The following is a 24,482-nucleotide window of genomic DNA, read 5'->3' as shown; positions in this document are numbered from 1 at the left end:
ATGGATTAGCATACTACCTCACCATCCCGTGTCACGGTTTCCTGCATAACAAACATTTTTATGTCATGAAGATGGTATTTGGTACTGGTCTGGCTGGTTTTTTTATATACATAGTTGTTATCTGCGACTTAGTCTAGTTTTTTTAAATAAATCAGTTAAGCTATTTTTTATTTTTTATACCCAATTTGTTATATATAATAACAGTATGGTTGTAATTAGAAAAAAAAATAATTATAGCATTTTATGTGTTGTTTACTACTCACAGTAAAAGCTCAGTTGTGACTAGATGGCGCTGTTTTATGTCTATGGAATTTATTATTCACATCAATAAAATCCATCTCACAATTATATCGTATAGCTTCTTTTTCTTGGTTTTCGTAATGGCTGAAGCTATAAAATAAACCTGTCAATTAAAGGGGAACTCGCAACCAAATCCATGGAAACGTCAGTGTGGAGATCAGAGTTGAATGAGCCGTACATCGGGCGGTCGCACGCCCATATCTCATCTTTTAATGTGCGTCGGCCACTTTGAACTGCCCCAAATACTATAACTTGCACGAATTACGAGACAAACGGGTAAAAGGCTTGTGTGACCGCACCTTTATATCCCGAAGTCATCCGAATGCAGCCGAGGTTTTACGATGTACTGTAGTGTATTTTTAATTCAAGAATTCTATATCTAAAACATTTCTTTTTAAGAGTAAAGATTAAATTAAATTATTTAACTTTTGTTTGCAAAATCTAAAAAGGAGATAGCTATAAAGAAATGGATTATATATATTTATAAAAATTAATAATTTGGTCTATTTATATTTTGATCTATCATATTATTACACATATTTTTTTATTATTTATTAATATTATATAACTGGCCACTTTCGGCATATCTGCCTGTTAAAACAGCGCCATCTACCGGGTTCAATTGTATTATAAAATCATACAGGAATCATTGAAATATATCTACGTACAAATGTCATCCAAATCGCTCTATCCGTTTATGAGGGTTTAAGTGAGAAACACAGGTACAGAATTATATTCAAATTATTTAAATAGGCAATTTCATATACATAATTATATATAAAAATTTATTTACTGGGTATTTATATTAAATTCGGTATATAATTATGAAAAAATGCAGTTATCTGCAATGTTTTGCGTAACATCACGTCACTATGGCCTTTATTTTGTTTCAAAATTAGCTTAAATTAAAATAAAAAGGGAAAGGTTATTTAAATGGCTGTCACTGCGCCCGCTGCTCTCAGTGTCATCGCACGTGAAATGATGTCCAATAACGATAATCACCAGCAATTCGTACGGATCGTTCTCCGTCGAATCCACACTTTATCTAAAAACGAGCGGTTTATTGCAATAAATTCGTAATTTTAATCGTTATTATTAAAACAACGGCGCGGCATATGCATGAGCGAACAGTAAACTAGATGTTTTACAAGCGCGTTTCTTGTCAATTCTCGTAAAAATGTTGAGCGTACGGCGCGTAGCGGGATTTGCATCAAAAGTTGACGTTTACTGTGCTTATTGTGCATTAAACCCCATGAAATGTCTTGCCTCCATCTTGCGGCTGTGGTGTTATGGTCGATTGCACCGGAAAATAACCTGTTTGTCGCTGTTTTTTTAAAGGATTTAAAGTTGAACTACGGTGCCTTTATTCAGATAATATATTGTAATGTTTTGCAAAATTTAATGAATTCAAAAATGATATGAAATTTTCATATGAAGACTTTGTAGCGAATAAGTACTTACCTTCTGTATACATTAACATACTCGTACAAAAATATACAAATCGATATTATGATTTATTAACGTACAGAAGCACCTTGATAGTTCGCTAGCAGGTGCGCCTTTACAAAGGCCTTCGACGAAAGCAATAAATTATTAATTATGACACAAAGCAGTATCATACAATACTATATTAGTTTGCGAATATTTTTAAGGAAAAAATTGAAGTGCGGCGCCTAAAAATGTTTTGTCTATGAGACGTCCCGCGGACACAGTGGGCGGCGGGGGACAAAGGGAAGTAAAGTTGCCGACGCGGCGAACACACTGGGACAAAAGCACCCCGCATGGACAAAAAATGACATCATTTATTTTATTGCCCCGGGCGAGAATGTGGCACATTAATATTGCGTAGGGCTTAATGCCCGATCGCCCTAGGCTGGCCATCACTCAGTTTGGCTGTTGTCTTACCGAAGGTATAACATTAAATTTTACCTGTGTCTACCTATTGAAATGTTATGAGATTAATTTGCGACCTTGTCACATAGTTATATATTGTAAAATATCTATTTTTGTACATGAATTTAATTTATTTTCGCGGAAGATTGTAAAGGGACGAATGATGATTGTACATAATTTAATTACTTAACATGCTTGCGAAGTTAATCTAATATAGTATACAAATATCTTAGTATTGGAATTTGTTACCTTTTCTGTAAATGAATGTATCCAAGTAGGCAGGTGAAGAGCAAAATTCATTCGTTTCTGCGGAACGCTTCAGATAAAGTTACTTTGTTATCGATGTTTTCCATCATCAGACCAGCTTAAATTATAAAGTAAAGTTTGTTGACAGTCAAATTTAAACTCACGACATTTATGTTTAATTCAGGGTAGTAGGTAAATAACTAACCCACGATGTGTTTATAGAGCTAATGTTAACTAATTTGAATATCAACACTCAATGATAAACTAGACTCACTTGTGTCATAAATTTACTTACAGAATGAATGATGTACCTACTTATCATCGAGTACTTACGTTTTGGGTAGATAAGTATAATATCACACGCAAACTATAAATTAATATAAATGTTGTTGCTGTCATCGTATATATAAATACACTTTATTAAAACAACACGCTAATTCACCGTTCGACTTGGACTATAAACTATTTTATATACACCTGCCATTGTTCATTGAATTTTCTCTGCTGTGTTATTTATAATATTAATAAAATTATTTTTTTTAACAGAAATAATCACCATGTTTTATGTGTCGTACTTTCAAATTGAAGTCTGATAAAGTCTAGTGTAGTTTAATATAAACAAAGGTACCTGTTGTAATGGTGTAGTGTGATGTTTTAGTCAGATTATTGTTGATTGTCAATATTGTAGTGAATATGCACACATTTAGTTGAGTATTTCATTTGATTGTGTATTTCAATCTAATGTGGCAGGTTGCGAATTTACGACCGTCAATCTAAATAATTTAATGCATTGCCAGTATTTAATTCACTAAAGAATTAGTGAGAAATGTATTCTTATTTAAACCAAATTCTAATTAAAGATCTTTAAAGTCTATTAGTTCTCACTTATTAACCACGACGCTCACAATCAGTGAAAATACTATTATTTTAAGTATCTGTGTCTTGGTATTTATTTGAAACTTTTGAATATATTATATATGTTTTGGAGTTGAATATTTATTGAATACATGGTTACTAGTGGGAGCATAGACAGATAAGAATTCTAGTTTTCTGTTGATAATGAACTTGTACTTAATGACTTTATCGTACGGTTGATTTATAATTGACCTGTGATCCGTGATTCATTACAACCAGTAATAACGAGTTGAGCATAAAAGAAATAACAAGGACCGCGTCTTGATGAGTAGATACACGGATAGGGTTATCAAATGTTTCATAAAGTATCTCCCTGGTATATATATAACTGGGGAGAGACTTTGTGAACAACACTGAGTGGATACTTTTCTCACAACTTTTTGCTATCAAGCCACTTGCTATAAACTATATGTGGTTGAGATGTATCAGTTATTTTGTCAGGTTACGGAGGCATCAGGTTAGTCTGCAGGAATTGCAACACATGGGGTGTGCCAAGTGGTATAACATGTTCGTCACAATACCAATATTTTGTGAGTTCCGGCTTTTCATGTCTATAGGTTACCATTTCCATCAGGTAGATCGTCAAGACCGTCTAGCTTATTTGATTACCATTCCAGTTACATCTCCTCATCATTGCCTTGCTTTTATCCCATTACTTGGGTTCGGCCCAGTATGTCTCCTCTTCCACTGATTCTTATCGGCCGTTATATCTGAGCATACTCTCCTTTTATACATATCATCTTTCATACAATCCATCCATATTTTTATGAACTGACATTCCAGTTACATAAAATATATAGTATTGACGTTTAATCCATCTATTTTTGTAGTGCGTATTTTTATTTTACTAATATATGTACATTTCAAGAGATATAGACATAGAAAAGCGAATATAATAGATAATATCTATAACTTCCGAAGGTGTTCCTATTGTCGTTTTTGTCTTACAACCCTGCGCTCATAATATAAACTTGTAGTGCGCACACGCAGCCATCGATCATGGCTATATAGCGGGCCAGACTAATGATTTATTATGCTTCTGCCACTAGTTTCCTAGAGTAGCCGGCTTTATGGCAAATTAATTTCGCACTGACCATTGCTTTGTGACCTGAATTGACTTTTCGTATTGAAATATTTTGACTAATTTATTATGCAACGGCGCACTGTGCGCTGTACCTAATTGTTTTTAGTTTGACAGGTTAGTTTTTAGACAAAATAGATGTTACATGATAGGTACTCTAAATAACTCTAATGAACTATAATTTATTTCGTTTAGGTACTAGAAGCTGAGTTTGCTAATTTAAGATTTTATTATTGTTATATTACTATATAACATTTAATATTAATGGAGCAGAAGACATTTTTTTATTTAATTGAAAACACAGTAGTTTTTATCTAAATTAAGCAAAGTTTTCAATAAAAAAGATTACGTTAATTTTATGATGTAATATTTTGTCCCTTGCAAAGAATTAAAAGTTGAACTTTCTTTTTAAAAAAATAATCATTTATGTCATTTAATTATAGACTGATACCTAATTTATGAATTAAAAAGCAGAATGATTTATTGAATCAAATCTATATTTATCCAAAAATAAAGTAAACTATAAGTTATGGTCTTTGTAAAAAAAATACTATAACTATCTATAAATATCTATCTAGTCTTCCGAATCTAATAAAAAGTTAGTGACTACTCTACTAAATTCTGAAAATTATGTCTAAATCAGGTTATTAGTTTATATTAATATATATTACTGCATCTGAAAATATTGCCTTAATTTCACAATACGCCTGTAAAGTTCGTTGACCGTTTTTATGCACTATGCACATTTCTCAGGCGCTCTCCGCACGTAACCGCTGGTTTCACGGTTCAATCCCGCCGTCGTGACAATATCGACGTTAATTTGTTAGATTGATGTTGGTTTTTTGCGCGGGGGAAAAAAAATATGTGGACACAACCATTTTCATGTTTTTTTTACCTTTCCCCAATTTTGATGAGTTTGTTTATTTGTGGTAGTCATTTTTTTTCGAGGAACCTTGGACAGATCGTCTGTATGATGATGTATCTGAATATCTATGTAAATACACAGATAGTGGCCAAGAGTTTAGTAGTGATTCATTCTTATTACTATAAAAAAAAATATTTGCTATTTCACACAAACAATTCAAAATAATTAGTTACTTCAGGAGAGGATTCAATCTACTAGGTAATATTATAGGTACTACATACTATTACATATACTGTTAGTAGTAATAATATAAATTATGAAAAAAAGAGTAACAACATAAATAAACCATGTAATTTCACTATCTGATCTAATTTTTCAAATAAATTATCTTACGAAGCAAGCCGTTGACATTGTAGTAAATTGCTGGTCAGTTAAAAATATATATTGAGGTATTTTAGTTGTCCATAGACAATATACCTCTAAAGCTCGTGAAAACCTTCCTCTGTAAACCCCACCGGCGGTTGTCATGCGTCACGTCGCGGTCAAGTGCTCGAGGCCGATTCCGCGTTATGACGTCGCCGTCGCTCCACCATGACCTCTGGTCTCTTCCTACTGTCACAGGTACCTCGCTCCATCTTGTTCTAACTGTTTAATGCACACAGCCTTTTTTCGATGGTCGCGGGTTCATTGCTCGCACGATACAAACAATAAAATACCTACTAGTAATGATGACCACTAGTAATAATAATAATCTCAGGAAAATTCACACAGCGCCGTCTAGACTCCCATTAAGCTAGCTAAAACTTGTGTTATGGGTACTAGATAAATACATAGATACCTATATTATTCTTTCGTAAATACATACATATTATACATAGAAAACACCCAGGCCGATACAAAAATCATATTGATAAATACAAATGTTTGTATACCATATTGTATACATACCATCGGAATTAAGACAGTGCTACATCACGAAACCACTGAGACTCTCAATTGGTGTGCCGCCAATTTGAACTCGGACCATACGGACCAAGTCGTGATAGTAAACCACTATGTTACGATTCTCTCACTTTTAACAGTATTCCAGTAGATAGGTACCTATCTCTGTCATAAAGACGTCGATTTTTTTATAATTACATAAGTTAGGCAAAAACTAGGGATGAGGACAGGTAGTTATTTTCTTACAACGGTTTTTATCTGTTCAAAAACCGGAAGTTATGGTGTCTAAAGACACTAAAATAAAAAGTGCTGATATTGTAGTACCTAACGATAGATAATATAGTAAAAAGTAAGATTGTAGTACAGTCGCCTGAAGACGTAGAGGCTATAGATATATTACGTTAGCAAATTTGAAATCTTAGGTTGCAGATATAGCAATAAAAATGACAATTTACTTTAAACAACTGACATTAGAGAGGAGGAATTAATTCTAGCACCATGTTTAAAATTAGAACTTTTTACTTTTATGCTGCAATATATGTCGATTTCTATTGCTGTCAACTTCGTATACCTACACTATAATTAATCTCTGAAATATACGAGTGAATGTAAATCTCATAAACATCCTGTAAAACTTAAAATAATAGCATTTAAAAAAAACGGAGAAAAATAACATTAAATGAAATCTATATAGCATATAGTATTATGTAATATAGAAATAACATTTACCGTTTTAACATAGTCCTTTGCATTCGAACAACGATAACTTATCTCAGCTCGTTAAAAACACAATGCAACAAAACACAAGGATAAGGGCCGCCATTTTGAAAAGCGTGACCAATCGTTCCGCAGTGTGTTATCAGCTTACTGATAAGAGTTCGATTTACGAATCCTAGCCTGCTATTGGATGGTTACTTTCATAGCTTGCTTATCAGAAATTAAAAGTATTCTTGTTAACGGATTAAATGGGTCATGTTATGTAGTTTTTTGATTTCTGAAAATGACTGCTTAAGTATATATAATAATTGATTTAAATAATTAATATAATATATGTGCGGTAGTAATAATGTATATACGTTGCTTGCCTACAACCTACTCGCATATAGAATGATAATTAGTAGTAAGTTTTATAAAACATCATTAGGTGAGTTAGTAAATATAAGAGATGATTAAAATTTATAAATTAAATTTCTATTTTAATATTTTAATGACAATTTATTAAGCATAAACGGAAATAGCACAGAATATACCCACCCACATCATCGTGGCGAACATCTAATTAACTAAAATAAGACAACTCACAAATTGGAATCACCCGAACAGAATGCACGGTAAATTTAGCAGAATGAACATTGAGAACAGACTTTTTAACTTTTTAAATTTAGATAAATCTGTCGAGAAGAACGAGTTGGCGGGAAAGATTAACAGATTTTTTTTTCGTGGTGTGTACCTATATGCTAATGCATGCAGGAGTTACTGCTATCTATAATCTATTATATTGTGGCAGTAGCCACAGGGGAATTAAATACCTAATACTTTTTTTTAAGATTTGGCACTGCAGTTATGTGAATTCAATTACAAATGAAGCTATGTTACTCGTAGGAAAAGGTTCTAATAAGGAAATGCTTGCGTAGATTCTATAAAAAACCGTTTTCTTTTTAATTGATGCAGGTCCGCACATAACATCAGAACCCTCAAAATAACTAGCATGGCAATACATTTGCTTGAATATTTGCTAAAAAAATTGCAAATATAAATTCTATCAGAAGGTATATACTTAGGTACCAGCATATAAATACAGTAGGCAACTGGGTAGGGGAGACCGGGGCTACAATTAACAGAGGTAAGTATTAACAAGCTAATTTCTCTAAAACTATACATACTAAACATACAACGCCTGCTTCAAGTCGTCGCCTAGATCACGCCACGTAACTCGGGATTGGTCAGTTGTGCATCACGCGTTGTGCGACTGAGCTGTGTATCGGACCACTTTATTACGCAGGTAACGAACATTTTTAACTTTACAATTTTTTGATTTATGCTCACAATATGTGGCATAATATTATGTTTTTTGTTTTCCTAGCAGTATATTTCATACTTAATAATGCCATATAGCTCAATTGACAAGATTTTTATAAAATATTTTTATTATGTTATTTAAAACCAAAAATGTACCCTTGGGGCTAAAATTAACAAATCGGCGGGGTAAGTATAAACGTATTAATATATACCGATATATCCGACTGTGTACCTATGTTTTAATTTCTTTTTTCTTACATTTTATTACACAATGAGAACATACAAACGTAAAACTACTCGAGGAACCAAATCCTTAGAGGTCTATGAGTTGGCTGCGAAAGAAGTTATGGAAAAAGGTAGAAATTACAGAGATGTAGCCAAAGAATTCCAGCTCGTTTCTGTCTTCAACTTTGTCAAAAAAAAGAAAGCGGGTGCACCAGCAGTAATGGGTTACAAGAAAACCCGCCTAGTCTTTAATGCTGAACAAGAAGCAAATATAGCAGTGTTTGTTAAAGTGTGCTAATATTTATTTCGGATTACTGCCCGCAGATGTAAAGAGATTAGCATATCAATGTGCTAAGTTTTATAATGTTGAGAGGGTACCAGATTCCTGGAAAGTTAATGAGATGGCGGGTAATGACTGGTTTACTAATTTTATGAAGAGAAATCCCAGGTTAGCGATACGAAGCCCTGAGGCCACTAGTTTAAGTAGAGCTACTTCATTCAATAGAACCAACTTGAAAAACTTTTTTGAAAAATACAGAAACATATTGGAAAGATTTCTCAGATGGTGATTGGATTCAATGTATCTCTTGTAAAGACTGGGCCCAAACTATATGCATTAAAGGTGATATCACATCATTCACTTGCCTGAATTGTATTTCGGACGATGATGAATATGAATAGATAATTTGTATGCTCAATATTCTTAATCGTTAATATTTTATAAGTATTTGCTGATTTGATAAACGTACTGATTTTTGCGATGTTGTGCCTTGTGTAAAAATAATACTTATCTCAAAGACTGTTAGATATATATATAACTTAAGGTAAAATGTGCCATTTTCTATGTCATCTGTGATATCTTAAATAAGTTGTTTGCCTAATTGTTTAACTTTTAGCATAAAAGCGATTAAGGCTGATTAAAGTTAATAAAAGTGACAAAATATTGTTGATTATTTATAATACTTTAAAGAATTTATAAGTTTTTGTTCATGTTTAAATATTCTGTAAAATTTGTAATGTCAATTCATATGACAAAATGTGCTCTATACACTTCTATATTGATTTCACTTTCATTAATAAAAAATAATGTCATACATATATTTGTTTTTTTCATATTCGTTAGTATAACATGACGTTAATACTTACCTCAGAGCTGTTAATTCTAGCCCCAAACACGGGGTAAGATTTAACATGCGACTTGTTTAAGAAAAAAATATCTATTTAAGGCATCGTTTATTTTATGTTTGATTTAAGTTAAAAATATGATATCTGAATAGTTACAGCATATGTGACCTAAAGATCAGATCTAAACGTTGGAAAATTTCGGAGGTACAATGAAAAATGCAATTTTTGTTAATTGTGGCCCCGGTCTCCCCTATATACCTTCTGTTAGGTTTTTATAATCTGCAATTTTTTTTAACTAATCTGCATTTCTTGTCTTTTTTATGCCAAGACATCTTAATCTAGAACTTAGATTAAAACATGCCTTCAGTGAAGTAGGTATATGTAGTTATTTAGGTCCAATCGACCTCAATCACGATTTCGTAATAATAGAATTCGAAAACGGAGATTTTTCGCTTTTATTGACCGTGTAAACGTTTAAGTGGGTTAATTCATTAACTACCTATTAAGTCTATGGTTTTTAGGACACGCCGCGGTACTTAGATCGCAGCGTGACTGAAAAATCAAAGCGTTTGTGATTTTTTGGTCAAGTGGATATACCAGCGTCTATATTTTTTACTACGAATTGAAGAATCAAAATGACGACTGTTTGAGCCGTGGTTCGACATCTTAGCGGTGTCCTTAGACAAAACTCCTACCCGTAAGGAATTGGCCTTCAACCTCTCCATAAGATTTCTGTGGATTTGGAGTACCCTCTGCACTCTCCTTTATTTTCATCCGATGAAGCTGTAAAGCCACATACCTAAATATAAAAACTAAACGAACACCTACGGTTTATTTACTACATGTATGACAACGTAATTTTACAGACTTATTTTCATCAACATCAAAACAAGCAATATGTCGTAATACAGTAAAGTTTTGCGAGGGAACAATTTATTTCCCGTGCGCCACGCCAATTGGCTGTAGATGGCGCATGAGCTGCGCGCGCAGTGTGGTCGCGTCTTCAGTGCCGCCAATTCTTGTTCCTTTTTCGAAATTTCAATTGCATTTTATTTTTCCTCTGTCACACACTTCTGATATACGTGATATGCCAGCGACAAAATGGTTTATTAAATTATCCATTGTGTTACTTCTGTACCTTATAATAACTTTATGCACAAAATTATAATAATATGTATTCTAATAAATATTCCTTCACGATTGCCATCCCTGATAGGGGTAGTCGTCGTAGACGTCATGTGAACGCAACACTTGACGTGTTTTTACTGGGTATATGCACTAATTTGAATTTAACATGTTAGCGATCGAGGCACCGTCCTTGGATTAATTTTTTTTGTTATCATTGTTATTCCAGTTTCCATCATCGATAAGTAAATCTGAAATAACATATACAAATATACCATTATCAGTTGTTTAGTGTTGGATAAAATTGATCTCACCGCCTTTGGGGATCAAGTGGTAAACCACGAGACCATGACGTTCTCAAAATTATAATATTGAAAATTGTGGAAAAGAAAGAAATTATGATAAATTGATAATGGTCATCAATATTCAACAAGTGTGTTAACCGCGAGGGTGCCCAAAATTCGCGGCTCCGTCCCATATGTCGCATGACACAATAAAGTTTATGGCGGAACGAAAAATGGAAACAAAAAATACGGTCAGCACAACTGTTCGTTACGTAGGTATTATAGGTATCTATATTGTGTGGCTCCCAGTAGGGAGTGGACCGCCCGTCGAGTCGCTCTCAACGCTCCGAGCCCAAATTACTAGTTCACCTTAGTTGCTATAATATTACAACGTCGATTCTAGGTATTACTAAGTCTATAGTTTTTGCAATAATTACCTGGATCTTAGTCTGAAGTTATTAATCGTTAATAAGTCTTGTTTCTTATTGTCTTCAATGTAATGAAATTATATTGACATTATTTAGTATTATGTATTAAAAATATAAACTAACAGGAATACACAGTTACAGCAATATATATCTATGTATAATTAGAAAAAAATATAAACTTGAAAGTTAACAGTAAAAAAAGGTTATTATTATTATTATTATTTTCTCTTTTTCACAGCGAAACTAGTGATTAGCATCGAGGACGGGACATGCCATGTCTCATGATTATCAGTTTTATTTTATTTTTATTATTATTATTATTAACTTAAACGCTAATAAGCTAACGCTGTAACGTAACGTAGTAATATCCATAGTATAATATTTTACTTTGTACAAAATCATCTGCAAGAATACTAATTACATCCGTCTCAACTATTTGACCTATCAAGTAGCTTATTTCGTAAGCTGTTCTTCGGGTTGAAAGGACGTACCAGTGAAATTACTAAAGACATGAGTCCTTAGTCACCTGGAAAGGCAATGTGCACGGGTGGCTAATTAGAAAAAAACATAATTTTGCTGTATTAATAATATTATAACCTTCGTGAATTCACACAGTGTCAGCTAGTATCAAGGAGCTTGTGATATGGTATTAACGACTGATACAAATAGATACTTATATGCATTTTTGTAAATACATACATAATATGCAAATGCTGAAACCAATACCTACAAACAATCATACTTACAAATACAAATGTTTATCATGCAAGGAATCGAACCCGCTACAATCGGTTTTAAGGCGATATGTTAATCCATTAGATCACCGATCTTATAAATTATGTGTTTTGGTCAAATTTAAATGAATTCTATTATACATATATTATAGTTCAATATTAATTTTCACATGCAGTATATCCAGGTCGTAATGTCGACTCATTAGCGCTGGGGGGCGCCGTACCCCGTACCGCAGGTAGTCGATCGGGCGTTATTTATATTGAGAATACACAGAACAATGTCCACGGTATCTCTTATTAATCATTGCTTTATACTCAGCGGCCTGGGCGATTCCGTTTTGTACTAGCATAGAACAATGGACGCATAGAAAATTTCACCGACTAACATTTATGATAGAACTTGAATTTACGACTATAATGTTCATAAAATCTCATGACACAAAAAGCTACTCGTAAAATCATCCGCAGCTTATATTAAACCGCGTTAATTATTAATAACATTCATTTGGTTTACTAACTACAATAAAACAATGATACAACCGCGAGGCGCCAACCGTCGCGATTTACACCGCGGTGCAACCATTTTTAATACAAGTTAAATCGAGTCGCGAATATACTGTAGTTGCGCAAACGCAATCAAAACGATAGTTAGGGTTTTTAGTATTCGTGTATCTGAGTAGGCAGTTAATACTGTGATTTTACGATTTTCTTAGGCGTCGGTGTTACGGTGAGAGAATGGCCCCTCACAGCGGTGGACGTATGAAATATAGTGTTTAACACCACGCGGCATGTTCGGGTGGCGTCCCGCGGCGCAGGACTGTCCTGCACGGCGTGCGTAGCATCGTCACCCTACTCTGCGGCCTGTCTTGGAAGTCGTACCATACTCGTGCATTCAGTTGTTTATAGATATGATGTTTCATATTTGTAAGAGTAATGAGGTTATTGTCTCAACTCGCTTGTATACTGTAAAATTAAATTTAAATCTTACTTCACATACTTTAACCCGTATTGTGTAGATTTAGTAATCATACGTGTCTCATATAAAATATACATTAAGTATATCTATTGTGAGTCGTCTATAGAGTCATGTTTTTATTATATAGATATGTATAATTGTACTTGAATGAAAATTTCACTCACTAAAAGGTCGGTCTTAAAAAATATTGTATTAATTTGTATTGAATAAGTTTTTCCCACGACATGTCTGAGTTAAATAAATCCATTGTTTGGTATATAATGTAGACCCAAAAATATTACATGTAGGAAAGCATAACCTACTTAATTTGACGTTTAGTAGTGTAGAAAAGGAAGTATCAAGGAATTTAAACTCCTAATAAGTAAGTACCTACTAATAAGTTATAAATTTCAAAGACGATAGATTATCTATATAAATATCAATAAATTTATCAACTCTACTTCATAATTTTACACTAAATCAAAAATGTGAAATATATATAAAAAAAAAATTGTACTTGTTGTCTTTACACCGCGGTAGAATCAATATTTTTAATACCCAATTTTTTACATACATAAACCAAACTTACCGCTGCATACGTATAAAGACTATATTATTTATCCTGTAATTCCATCGCCCGTAAAAATAAAAAAAAAAAAATAATATCGTCAATCCATCTTTCATAACGAACAAATATTTACCAAATTCCAGCTTATAATTTGGTCGATTTCATCCATAATGGCGGTTATTAAGTAATAAAAGTAATGTCTAAGCATTAAATAACGGAACACGTCAATTTGGAACGTTTATAGTGTGTAGTGACCAGAGTTGGGTGCTGTAACTTGTGTTTCAAGGTTGATACACTACACTACCTATTCTTGTTGCGTTGTTATAAAGTTTAAAATAACGACTGTTGACTAACTTCCACGTTAATATTGTACAGGCAGGTAATGTCTGTACCTATTACATGATATATAGTAATTAACTGATCTATACAGTAGGTATGTATTATCCCCTAATACACATCATAAAGTGAAGAGAAACATCAAAAACAGAAGCATTTTTGTAGGTATATAGGAAAATTATGTAAGTATTGTCATATTTTTTATGAATTTTCTAACTATTAACGAATTTGTCTTAAAAACATGACAGGAAAAAATATATCATTGTATTATCGTTTATTAATGTTTCAATTAATAAATAAACTCGTGTTTCAAGGTTGATACACACGTATAAGTATTATACATAGACTACATACATATTATCATAGAAGTACCCAGACCGATACATACAAACTCATAAATACAAGTGTTTGTGCCCTGCGAAGAAATGAAGAATCGAACCCGCGACCATCGGAAGTAAGCCGGTGTGCTAAACAGCTAGACCACTGAGGCCGTCATTATATACATTAGGTACATGACATAATTAGCTGATTTATATAATAGGTATGTATTAGAACACATCATAAATAAAAAGAAACATCAAAAATGAAGGTATTTTTCTTAAAAGGAATCGTCATTATTTAAACAAATTTTATTAACTACACGTATTTATCTTAAAAGATATAGCAGAAAATTTCACTTCATTATATTATTATTTAATAACATTGAAATAAAGAAATATTAACATAATGCAGATATTATTCTTTACTAAAATTTATAGGTACATTCAAATTAATAAATTATAACATTATTGAATTTATTACAAGTTAATAACATAATACAGTTCTTATTAAGGTGATGATATAAAGAAATGAAATTACAACTTTACGAAGTAATTTTCTTAATAATTTGGGGTAATTTCCATTCTTTTTTCTGTCAACACATTTGGCGCAAAAAATAATTTGTTTTACCAATCACTTGTGAGTTGAGTTCTGATTAAAAAAATCTACTCAGTCGAGTACTAACTATGAGGCTATTACGACATTTTGGGAAATTGAATTGTCATACAATAATAATACTTGTGGTTACGATAGCCAAGTTTTCGTAAGTACTTACCATTTATTAATTTAATAAATTATTAATGATTAAGACAAGCAGATTTCCATTAAACGCAATGGTGTAGTAGGTAGATGCATAAACATCTCAGTTTAATACTGAGACAAGTTTATTTGTATTTACTACAAACTCATGTACCTATATACGTTCGTACATTGCGTGGTGATTGAAGCCGCAACAATCAGAAGATGAAACAATATTCTAAACCGCTAGACAACTAAGGTCGTCAGTCGTCACATCACAAATTTTAAATATAAACAAATCCGATGTCAGTCTATTACGCTAAAACCACCGAACTTTTATTACGTAATTTTAAGAATACGGGTAACTAACAAAGTTTTCTCTTATGTAATAAATACTTCAATATACATAAAAAACACAGTAATATAAGGTTCGATCTAGGATAGATAGGTTAGATACAGGGTTTAATATAGCGACAATATGCAAGTGCAGTAATCTTTTAGGAAATAATATCTATCTACTAATATCACAGGACAATTAACACAGCGCCACCTAGTCTCAAGCTAAGTAGATCTTGTGTTATGGGTACTAGACAACTAATATATATATATAGATATTTTTTTTTATACAAATAATTACAAAATATACATTGTTGACACCCAGACCGATGCAAACAATTATAATTAAACGTTATTACACTCCTTGTATTATACATATGTTTTAGATAATTTAACCATTTCTAATTACCTAATTACTTACGTTTCTTACAAAGAAGAAACTACAATTTGTGGCAAACTCAACAACTTATATATTTATGTGGTATTCTAGTTCCGTTTGATCTTCGCCCGTACCTATTATGGGATATCACTACGGTATCATATAACCGTACTTGTAATTTCACTGCCTTACGACTATAACGTTCTTACCCTTCAACAAAATATTTATATATTATATATGATATATAAATCTTGTAAAGTAAGCTATTTTGCGGCGGAAATAGGTGTAACAAGATACCCACGCAGCCGATTTTATACAAAGTTATATTTAGGAAAATTTATTTTCTAATTCCATGAGCTTTTTAAAGGAATAATCAAGTTAATATATTTTACGACATTGCAACAGATTATCTTTTCACTTTTATTGCCGCACCCCATTACAAAGTGTAGGCAAGTCTAAACTGGGAGACATTACAGCGTCAGGTGACATACAGCCCGACAAACGTTATGCACGAACACGACAAAGGACCATTCGATTAAAACTGTCCATTAATCAAAATCACGACTCTAGAATTGGATCAGTTTGTTACAGGTTGTAAATGGGTTTTCTGTGCAAATGCATGCGTGGGCGCGCGGCGGTGCGATCAAAGTGCCGCGCGCAGCGGGCTAGCGTGCTCCGGCTACAATGACGCTTTTGTTTTCAATTTTTTTATACCTCTTCAATAAAACGTATTTCTGGAAACAAATGTTTTGTGCAAACTCATCGATATGAACATAGAGCTTAACCAAACTGCATTGCTTCCAATTTGCATTTGGTTTGATTTAAAAAACCTTGAAATCCATTTCCCGTGGGTAATGGGATCCGCCGTAGATTAGGATAAAAGTATTCTATGTGTTATTTGAGATAAATTCTAGCTATATTCTATAAGTAATTATTCAAATACATTTCATAAGGCTTCAAATATACAAGCATCTAGATTTCTTTCCAAAGTTTCTTATTAATAATGTAAAAACACAAGTACAAATTTAATATATTTATGATTATCCAGTTACAACAGACTCTTAATAATTGCGTAGGTACCTAATAAGATTTACAAGCATTTATCGTTTGTAATAAATACATATCATAAATACTTGTACAGTACATCAAATTTACATACTTAGAACCTTTACTTTTATATACTATAATAATCCTTGAAGCTTGACATGAAGCTATAAAATAGTTGCATATGCTAGCTTCATCGAAAAACGTGATTCACGAAAGAATAGTTTTTAATTAAACAGGTAACTAGGTACTTAATTTTAGATAAAGAATGATTTTGTATGTAAATAGGTTATTAGATTTGTATGAGTGCGTGACCAATTTATGAATTTAATGGAAAGGATGATACGCAACATAAGACGACCTTGATAAGCAGACCAAAAACAATCACATAACTAATCTTTCTTAATGCAGAAATTGTTATAAATTAGGTTTTTGTATTCCATAGTTGTAAGTAGGTATAATAGATATCTTTACTCTTGACTCGTTAACGGCTAAATCAATACCCATGAAACCTAGTAATGAGGGATATTTGCTTTGTGATGGTCAACTATTTTTTTCTGTTACCGCGGGGACATCGCAGCTGAAACAGAAATAAAAAAAATACTTAACAGACTGTCTAGTGACAAAATAATTTTTATTTTTATTAATCTTTTCTTAGGAAATGTGTACATAATAAAATGAAAGCTATATTTATATTCTCTAGCCTTTTATCAAGTCCATCTATTTTTATTATTACGTTTTATTTTACTGCCAATTTTTTCACAGATCGCAATTGGTTTTTCGTAACAAAATAATAATTACCCTAATAGAACAATAATTGCACAATATCAGTGGGTCATTGTCAGGGCACACTTTTAAAACCATGCCACCGATTTGAGTTAACACACCCACCTAACCCATATCGAATATAATGATCGACTCACACGAGACGAACTGCGATCATGATCACTTGCTCACGCTTGAATTAGACTCGCGGGAGGCACGCGACCGCGGCAACCGCTTGTGGCGATTCAGAAAATAATTCGAAAAAGGTGAAATAACTTTTTTTTATAATTGGAATGGCAAACAAACTTACTGCCTACCTGATTGTAACCATCTTCTATATATGTACAGGAAGGGCACTACGCATCACGTTATCATATGATGCTCAAGAATGTAATTTTACTCCTTAATCACACCTTACAACCAAAACAGCTTGCGAATTATACTGCTTGACGATTGAAATAACAGCGGCGGTAAACTACTAGTTAATTTCTATTAAAAGAATATAATAAATTAATTTGAATTAGTAAATCTATATCAACATCTGTTACTCTAAGGAAGCTCTAAAAGATTGATCGGCTTGTTTAGAGTAAGATGACTTAATATTTAGTAGGCGTTTCATCCTATAGTGATGAATTGGATTGGTATGAAACAACACTTGAGTGGCGATAACGCACCGTGAACGTTTAACGACCATCTGCACATCAGTTTTATATTAGACTTGTGCCATAGATTGCCTAGATACAATAAAAACCTAGAGCAATTTTCAGCAAATCAGATCTGCATGGGTGGCAACCAATATGCTTATGAATATTCCTATAAATATCTAGATTGTCTGTAAACTGGACTACGAGACTAATTGAATGGCTTTATAAAAACCAAGGCTAAAGCAATACCTATTGTTTAGAATGTATATTTATGGCAAAAGGGGATTACATATGAAAATAACTCCGAGTAATGTTCATTGGCTGTAAACAAATACAGTCGTAGTGACCGCAAAATCTTCAATGTGGTTTTCAAACAAAAAACGTGTAATATTTTGTGACCGACCGACAAAGTCGTACGATTTTTACACGTTTTTTTCGGCGAGATGCTGTTTTATTTGCGGTTACGTAAATTGACGAATGTAATTCTTAAAGGAGATATAAAAATAAACTGTCTACTCATTTTGAATTGCCCACTGATTCGCATTCAAAAAGTTAATCTGATGGGGTTTGGCCCTATTCGTACAGAAATATTGTGTAATTTTTGTACCGTTATGTTCTAGTTTATAAGTTTATCAGAATTCATCGAAGAAAGGGGTTACGAGCTAAAGATGGGTAAACTACTAATGTTACCACGGTTAATAACAAAAGTGAGCTGTGCTACAAATTAGTCCATTAGCTTTTGATTTCGATATCTGCACATATTAAGTTGTGTATTTTCTGTCAATATTTGAAATTAGATTTTTTCTTTTCTGTAACAGTTCTGAACCGATTTACTTTTTACTTTACTAGTTTTTACTACAACTCTTTGGCCTATATGATATTTTTATACATAGAATGACAAACAAACTGACCGCTTTTCATCAGGTGTATCCTGATGAAAAGCGGTAACCGTCACCTTTGGTTCGATAATAAGCTTCGATAATAACTATATGACTTCGATTATGATGTGCATAAGAGGCCGAAAGGTTCTAAATAAATATATTAAGATTTGATATGTTTCATGATAATTTTGTCTGGTTTTGTCGTCATAGCCATTTTAATAAAGGAATAAAGCTTTATTTAAATAATTCTTCCTATAAGTTTTTAATAACAACTTTTGTTTCGCAGGTCTGGTTCCAAAACAAGCGATCAAAAGAACGTCGTTTGAAGCAGCTCACATCGATGGGTAGGGGGCCCTTTTTCGGCTCTTCGCGGAAAATGCGAGGTTTCCCCATGAACCTGTCGCCCGGTGGTCTCGAAGAAGGGCCGCCGGGGTTTCCGTACTTCGCGACAGCAGATGGCAAGTTCGAGTTTGGTTATGGCCCGCCGTTCCACCATGATGCGCCTTTCTTTCACCCTCCCCCGACGATGCCGTTTAATCAGCCAGGTTGGTAGACTTTTTACCTGTAACTACTCTTTTAATTGCAAGTACAAACTGGAATACTCTGACATCTCACCTGATGAATAATTTGTTTCTATTGAAATGAAATGTCAAATAAATTATTACAAGACGCCCGTTGCTCTCGTCTCAACCTTCATATTAAAACATAGTGAGACACACGTCTCAATCGATGTTTAATACTTTCTATTAGAAGAGTCTTCAACAAAATCACAACACAAAAAAAATCATGCATGCATGAAACTTCAATGTAACCATACTGCATAAACCATAATAGTAACGGGAGTAGGTCGGTTCGCAGGCGGAATGGAGACGCTGCCGGGAGGCGAGTTCCCTGAACAGTTCCCGCCCCCAGACCACCTCGTCCTCCCTCGGCCCTCGTCGCCCGAGTTCACCTTCGGCGACGCTCCACCACCTTTGCATCCTGAGGGTCTGGTGTGGTAGCTGAAGCCAGAGCCGCGAGACTACCACGACTGATGCGGCTCGACGGGCTACAAAGTGGACTTATTAAACAGTGTTATATAAACTGTGAAGTTAATAAGACGCAGTGTTATTGTGATTTTAGTTTTTCAAGTAATTTATGTTATCTTTCTTACTAGCTTGATCCGGCCACTTCGTACACGTTTAAATTACTGTTTTGTTTGTAAATGTATTGAAATTAAACAAACATTAAATTTTAAATACGCTTCTCACAAAATAATTATGAAAACAGTAACCAAATGGGAAAAGCTGTTTTTGACATAAGCGTGCAAAGGACAATTAAACAAAAATTCTAACTAATTTGGGTTCAATGACGTTGACAAAACCCCCCAAAAACAGTTTTTCTTGAAAATCTTACATACAGACAGCGAACGGTTACAATTTTATTAGTCACTTGAACATTAGCTACTTTTACTACCGTACTTACGTAAGCGAAAGAAAAACGGCAAATATTTACTGTCTCATTCTATCTACTTAGTCACTTGTGCAGTATTTTCAGGTAAAGCAAATCGTTAAAAGCATCTCCAAGGCTATCTTACAATTGTTTTTCCTCTAATACGATTCCAATGGACTTCCTAATGGGTTCTAAAAACGCATCCTCATTTCATCGATTTGCTATCGGCAAGGTTATGGCGGTGGATCCAATCGTTTGCGTAGGTATTACAGTGATGGGCTTTGGTTTAACTCATTACCAACAAGTTAGTTCCAGTATTTCTTACTTAAGAACAATTGCTTTTTAATTGTTGAATTTTTCAATGATTTTTTTAATGTAATAATTTTATTTTTTTAATTTTTAATTTACTTTTCACTAACTAAATATGTTAGTACATGTTTATCCATAATTTTCTCTTCCTTATTCATCATATTATTATTACGTTGAATTTTATTTGGAAGATCCGTACTACTATTTTCCACTATCACTCGTATTTGCTCCCAAAGAACATTTGTAGGAAATCCGTATACTAACGTTTTAAAACAACTGTAATTCTAGTAAATTTATTATTTCAGTATATATTTGGATTACCTACGTATTAATATTACGTATGTTTTTAACGATTTGATCTTTAAATGAGATGACCAGAGTTGACAATATTGTTGATATAACTTTAAAGTCGTATTTTCTTAGCCAATTCTCTCTTATTTTCCATTAACTAATATATCAGACATTTGACAGATTATATATAAATAAATTGTTGTTTTCAAAGATACAGACGCACGCAGACGCATTATTTCATTTTCTTAGATATTATTTCATATATGTAAAAAATATGATTGTACTATTCTTAGTATTAGTCCAATACTTTATTTATATTAATACGAAGGTATATAATTATTGTGAATATATAGCGACACTGTGAATACTTAGTGTAAGTGTACAGACAAAGTTTTATAATAAATAATTATAATTTATTGAGTTATTAAAATTATTTATTTAAAGGCCTCTATGGCGTTATCTTGGTAAAGTTATGGAAGGATTTTGGTTCCTATATTAATATAGATGGCAATTCAACGCATTTTGTTTTTTGTATATTAATAAATGTATATTACTATGGATTAATTGTTTAAAATAAGTACAATCAATTTAGACAATTACTAAGAGACACTTGTGTAAATATTATAAAATGTAAATACAATATATGAAAACGTGAAATTGTATGATATTATATTAAATATTACATTAAGTGTAACAACCGTAAATATCTCAACTTTTTTTTAATTACTGATCATTTCAAGTTATTTTTTTAAATTATATAAAGTACTTACATTGTGCTATAAAATTATTAACAAAACCTTCAAGAGTTTCATATGAAGATTTTGTTAAAAACTTTAGTATAATTTAATATACATACTTATATATTTTGTTTTGCATAAGTCTCTACTATTGTAGCTATGATTTGGATGTGCTTAATTATCCAATTAAAATGAATAATAAGTAATTGCATTGTAAATACTTACATTTTAAAGGCGAAACATTTTTGAATGACGAATGAATTTTCATACAACAATATACTTGCAATATTTATTATGTTCTTAGTCACGAAACACATTAGAAATACATGTAAAAAAGTAACGGGTGTACTTACTATGTAAATATAACAGTTATGGAACTATTAATGACTGTCACGCGTAACAGTTAAAAAGATATTATATTACAATATATACCTATATATATATATATATTATTTAAATGGAATTATGAATATATAATGTCATATACTGGCTGGTATTGCAACGATAATGAAAAAAAATATGACATTTTTTATTCTAATTTTATTGCTGCCAGTATTAAAAATCTGTACAAATACCAAGTAGGTATACCTACAATAGAAATATTATATACCTACATATACATAAAGGATATTACTTTATTTATTACCATAGTTGTATCTGTTTTACTTCGTGACTCTGAACGTAATATTATATATCTGTGAATCAAGATTAATTAGTATGTACATTAGTGTAAGTGTTAATATCCGTACATACTTGTCTATCTGTATTTAGGATACAAATAAAGTATAATGGAATTGTCTGTAAGAATAAAATCTATTCGAAAAATAAAAGCTTTTTATTTTACTGATGCTTTATTTTGAATATGTAGTATCCCTTGACAGTTCACACAACACCATCTATTTCTGAGCTATGCAGAGCATGAGTAATGGGTATAGTATAGGTATATATACATATATTTGTGTAAATATAATTATAATATATACATAACAAACACACAGACCGATACAAAAATTTTACTCATGAATAGAAATGTTTGCACTGAGCGAGGAATCGAGCCCGTGACCATCGGCAGTAAAGCAGTTTACTAAACCGCTAGACTGTGCCCAATAGTCTATTTGCAATTGTGTAGTAAGTGTAATTTATAAGGTAGCAGGAAGGTAGTATCAAATAAATTTCGTTCCGAGATGAGTGAGTCTTGTAGTAAACTCTGGAACCACTACTTCGATTTGAGAAATTCTTTCATTATCAAAAGTTCCTATTTGGTATCGAAACAAAATTATCGACTACTCGCTCGTTGTTTAGGCCGTTTGTTAATTTACCTTCCACATACTTATATATTACTTGACAGATAGACATTACATATCTATAATCTATCGGTCACCTATTAGCAGCATGTTCCGTTAAGGGGTCTACCCTCTTTAGAATTTTGAAAAAATCGAATTTTTTTTTTTTTTATTTTTCGAAAGTATACATATTTAAAAGTATCATACTGAAAATTTATAAAGATCCGAGTAGTCTAACTGTACTTTTGGACGATGTTTACGTAGCTACCTGAGCGCGCTAATATGCGGACCGCTCGGAGCGGTACAGCCTTTAGATAACGTTCCATTAGAATTTCTCCCTATATTAGTCGTATTTGAAAAATTCAACCGTCAGTATCTGTGCTCGTGATTACCGAAATGGACAAGAAAAGTGTTAATCAAACTGCTAAGTGGAGACGTCCAGGTTCGAAGCCGAAAAAGCGGAAATTTCATGGAGTGCTTCCACATGACCACGAGGCAAATACAAGTTATGCTAGTGCATCTGCGTCGAAGTTACAACAATCGGAAGATACCAGTTTCGACGTACACGTGGATCAAACGTCGGGATACAGTATTATACAGTTTTTCCTGGTTTTCTCTACGTTGCAAGAGTATTTAAAGTGTAAAACTTGTGATAAAGATATTTCTTTTACAAAGTATGGACAGCGAGAAGTTTTAAAACCGATCTACGACGATTTCACAAAACAAGAACTGCTTGAAAGATGCCTCGGTGGCAACACGCAGAATAATAACGAATCTTTCAACAACTGTGTCTGGTCAATGGCTCCCAAACACATCTTTTGCGGAAAAAAATTGTTGAAATAGCTTGTCAAACAGCTGCTTGTATTTTTAACGAAGGATTTCATCCAGTATTAAAAATCTTGGAAGTAATGGGCGTCAAAATCGGCCCGATCGCCGCACAGTTTGCTGCTGACTGTGACAGAACGCGCATACGAGTTGCAAACCGCCGCAGCACCGATGTCTCTAAGGAAGCCAGAACGAAACGAAGGCAGGCTATTTTGGATGAAAATGTGCACTATGAAGAAGATGAAGGCATAATGTATGGTGCAGACATCGCTGATTAGACGTAAGTAAGATTTTTTCACGATTTTTCGTTACAGAAAACTTTAAACGCGTTTTTCTCGGAATGATGTTTTTGGACGGCTTGTTGATAAAATCTCCGAAACTATTCAACCGAACCTTACCAAAATTTAACCACATGTTCTTGATGACTATAGCTATAGCGTATATCATACGATTTTTGAAA

General features: G+C 32.9%; 1 protein-coding gene across 1 annotated transcript in view; it reads left to right on the top strand.

Annotated features, from left to right (window-relative positions):
* The window catches only part of LOC131848443 (LIM/homeobox protein Lhx1), a 73,261-nt gene extending 50,540 nt beyond the window's left edge, over positions 1-22,721 (top strand). Inside the window, exons 6-7 of the mRNA XM_059198310.1 lie at positions 19,433-19,691; positions 20,005-22,721. Coding sequence (XP_059054293.1) covers positions 19,433-19,691; positions 20,005-20,147 — 402 coding nt within the window. The 3' untranslated portion in view covers positions 20,148-22,721. The remainder of the gene's footprint in view (positions 1-19,432; positions 19,692-20,004) is intronic.
* The last annotated feature ends 1,761 nt before the right edge of the window (positions 22,722-24,482 follow it).

Source organism: Achroia grisella, unplaced genomic scaffold (genome assembly GCF_030625045.1).
Source record: "Achroia grisella isolate CSIRO2021 unplaced genomic scaffold, CSIRO_AGI_Agris_v1 utg109, whole genome shotgun sequence".
NCBI classification, from domain to species: domain Eukaryota; kingdom Metazoa; phylum Arthropoda; class Insecta; order Lepidoptera; family Pyralidae; genus Achroia; species Achroia grisella.
The sequence above is the reverse complement of the archived record's forward strand: the minus strand, read 5'-3'. Positions and strand labels throughout refer to the sequence as shown.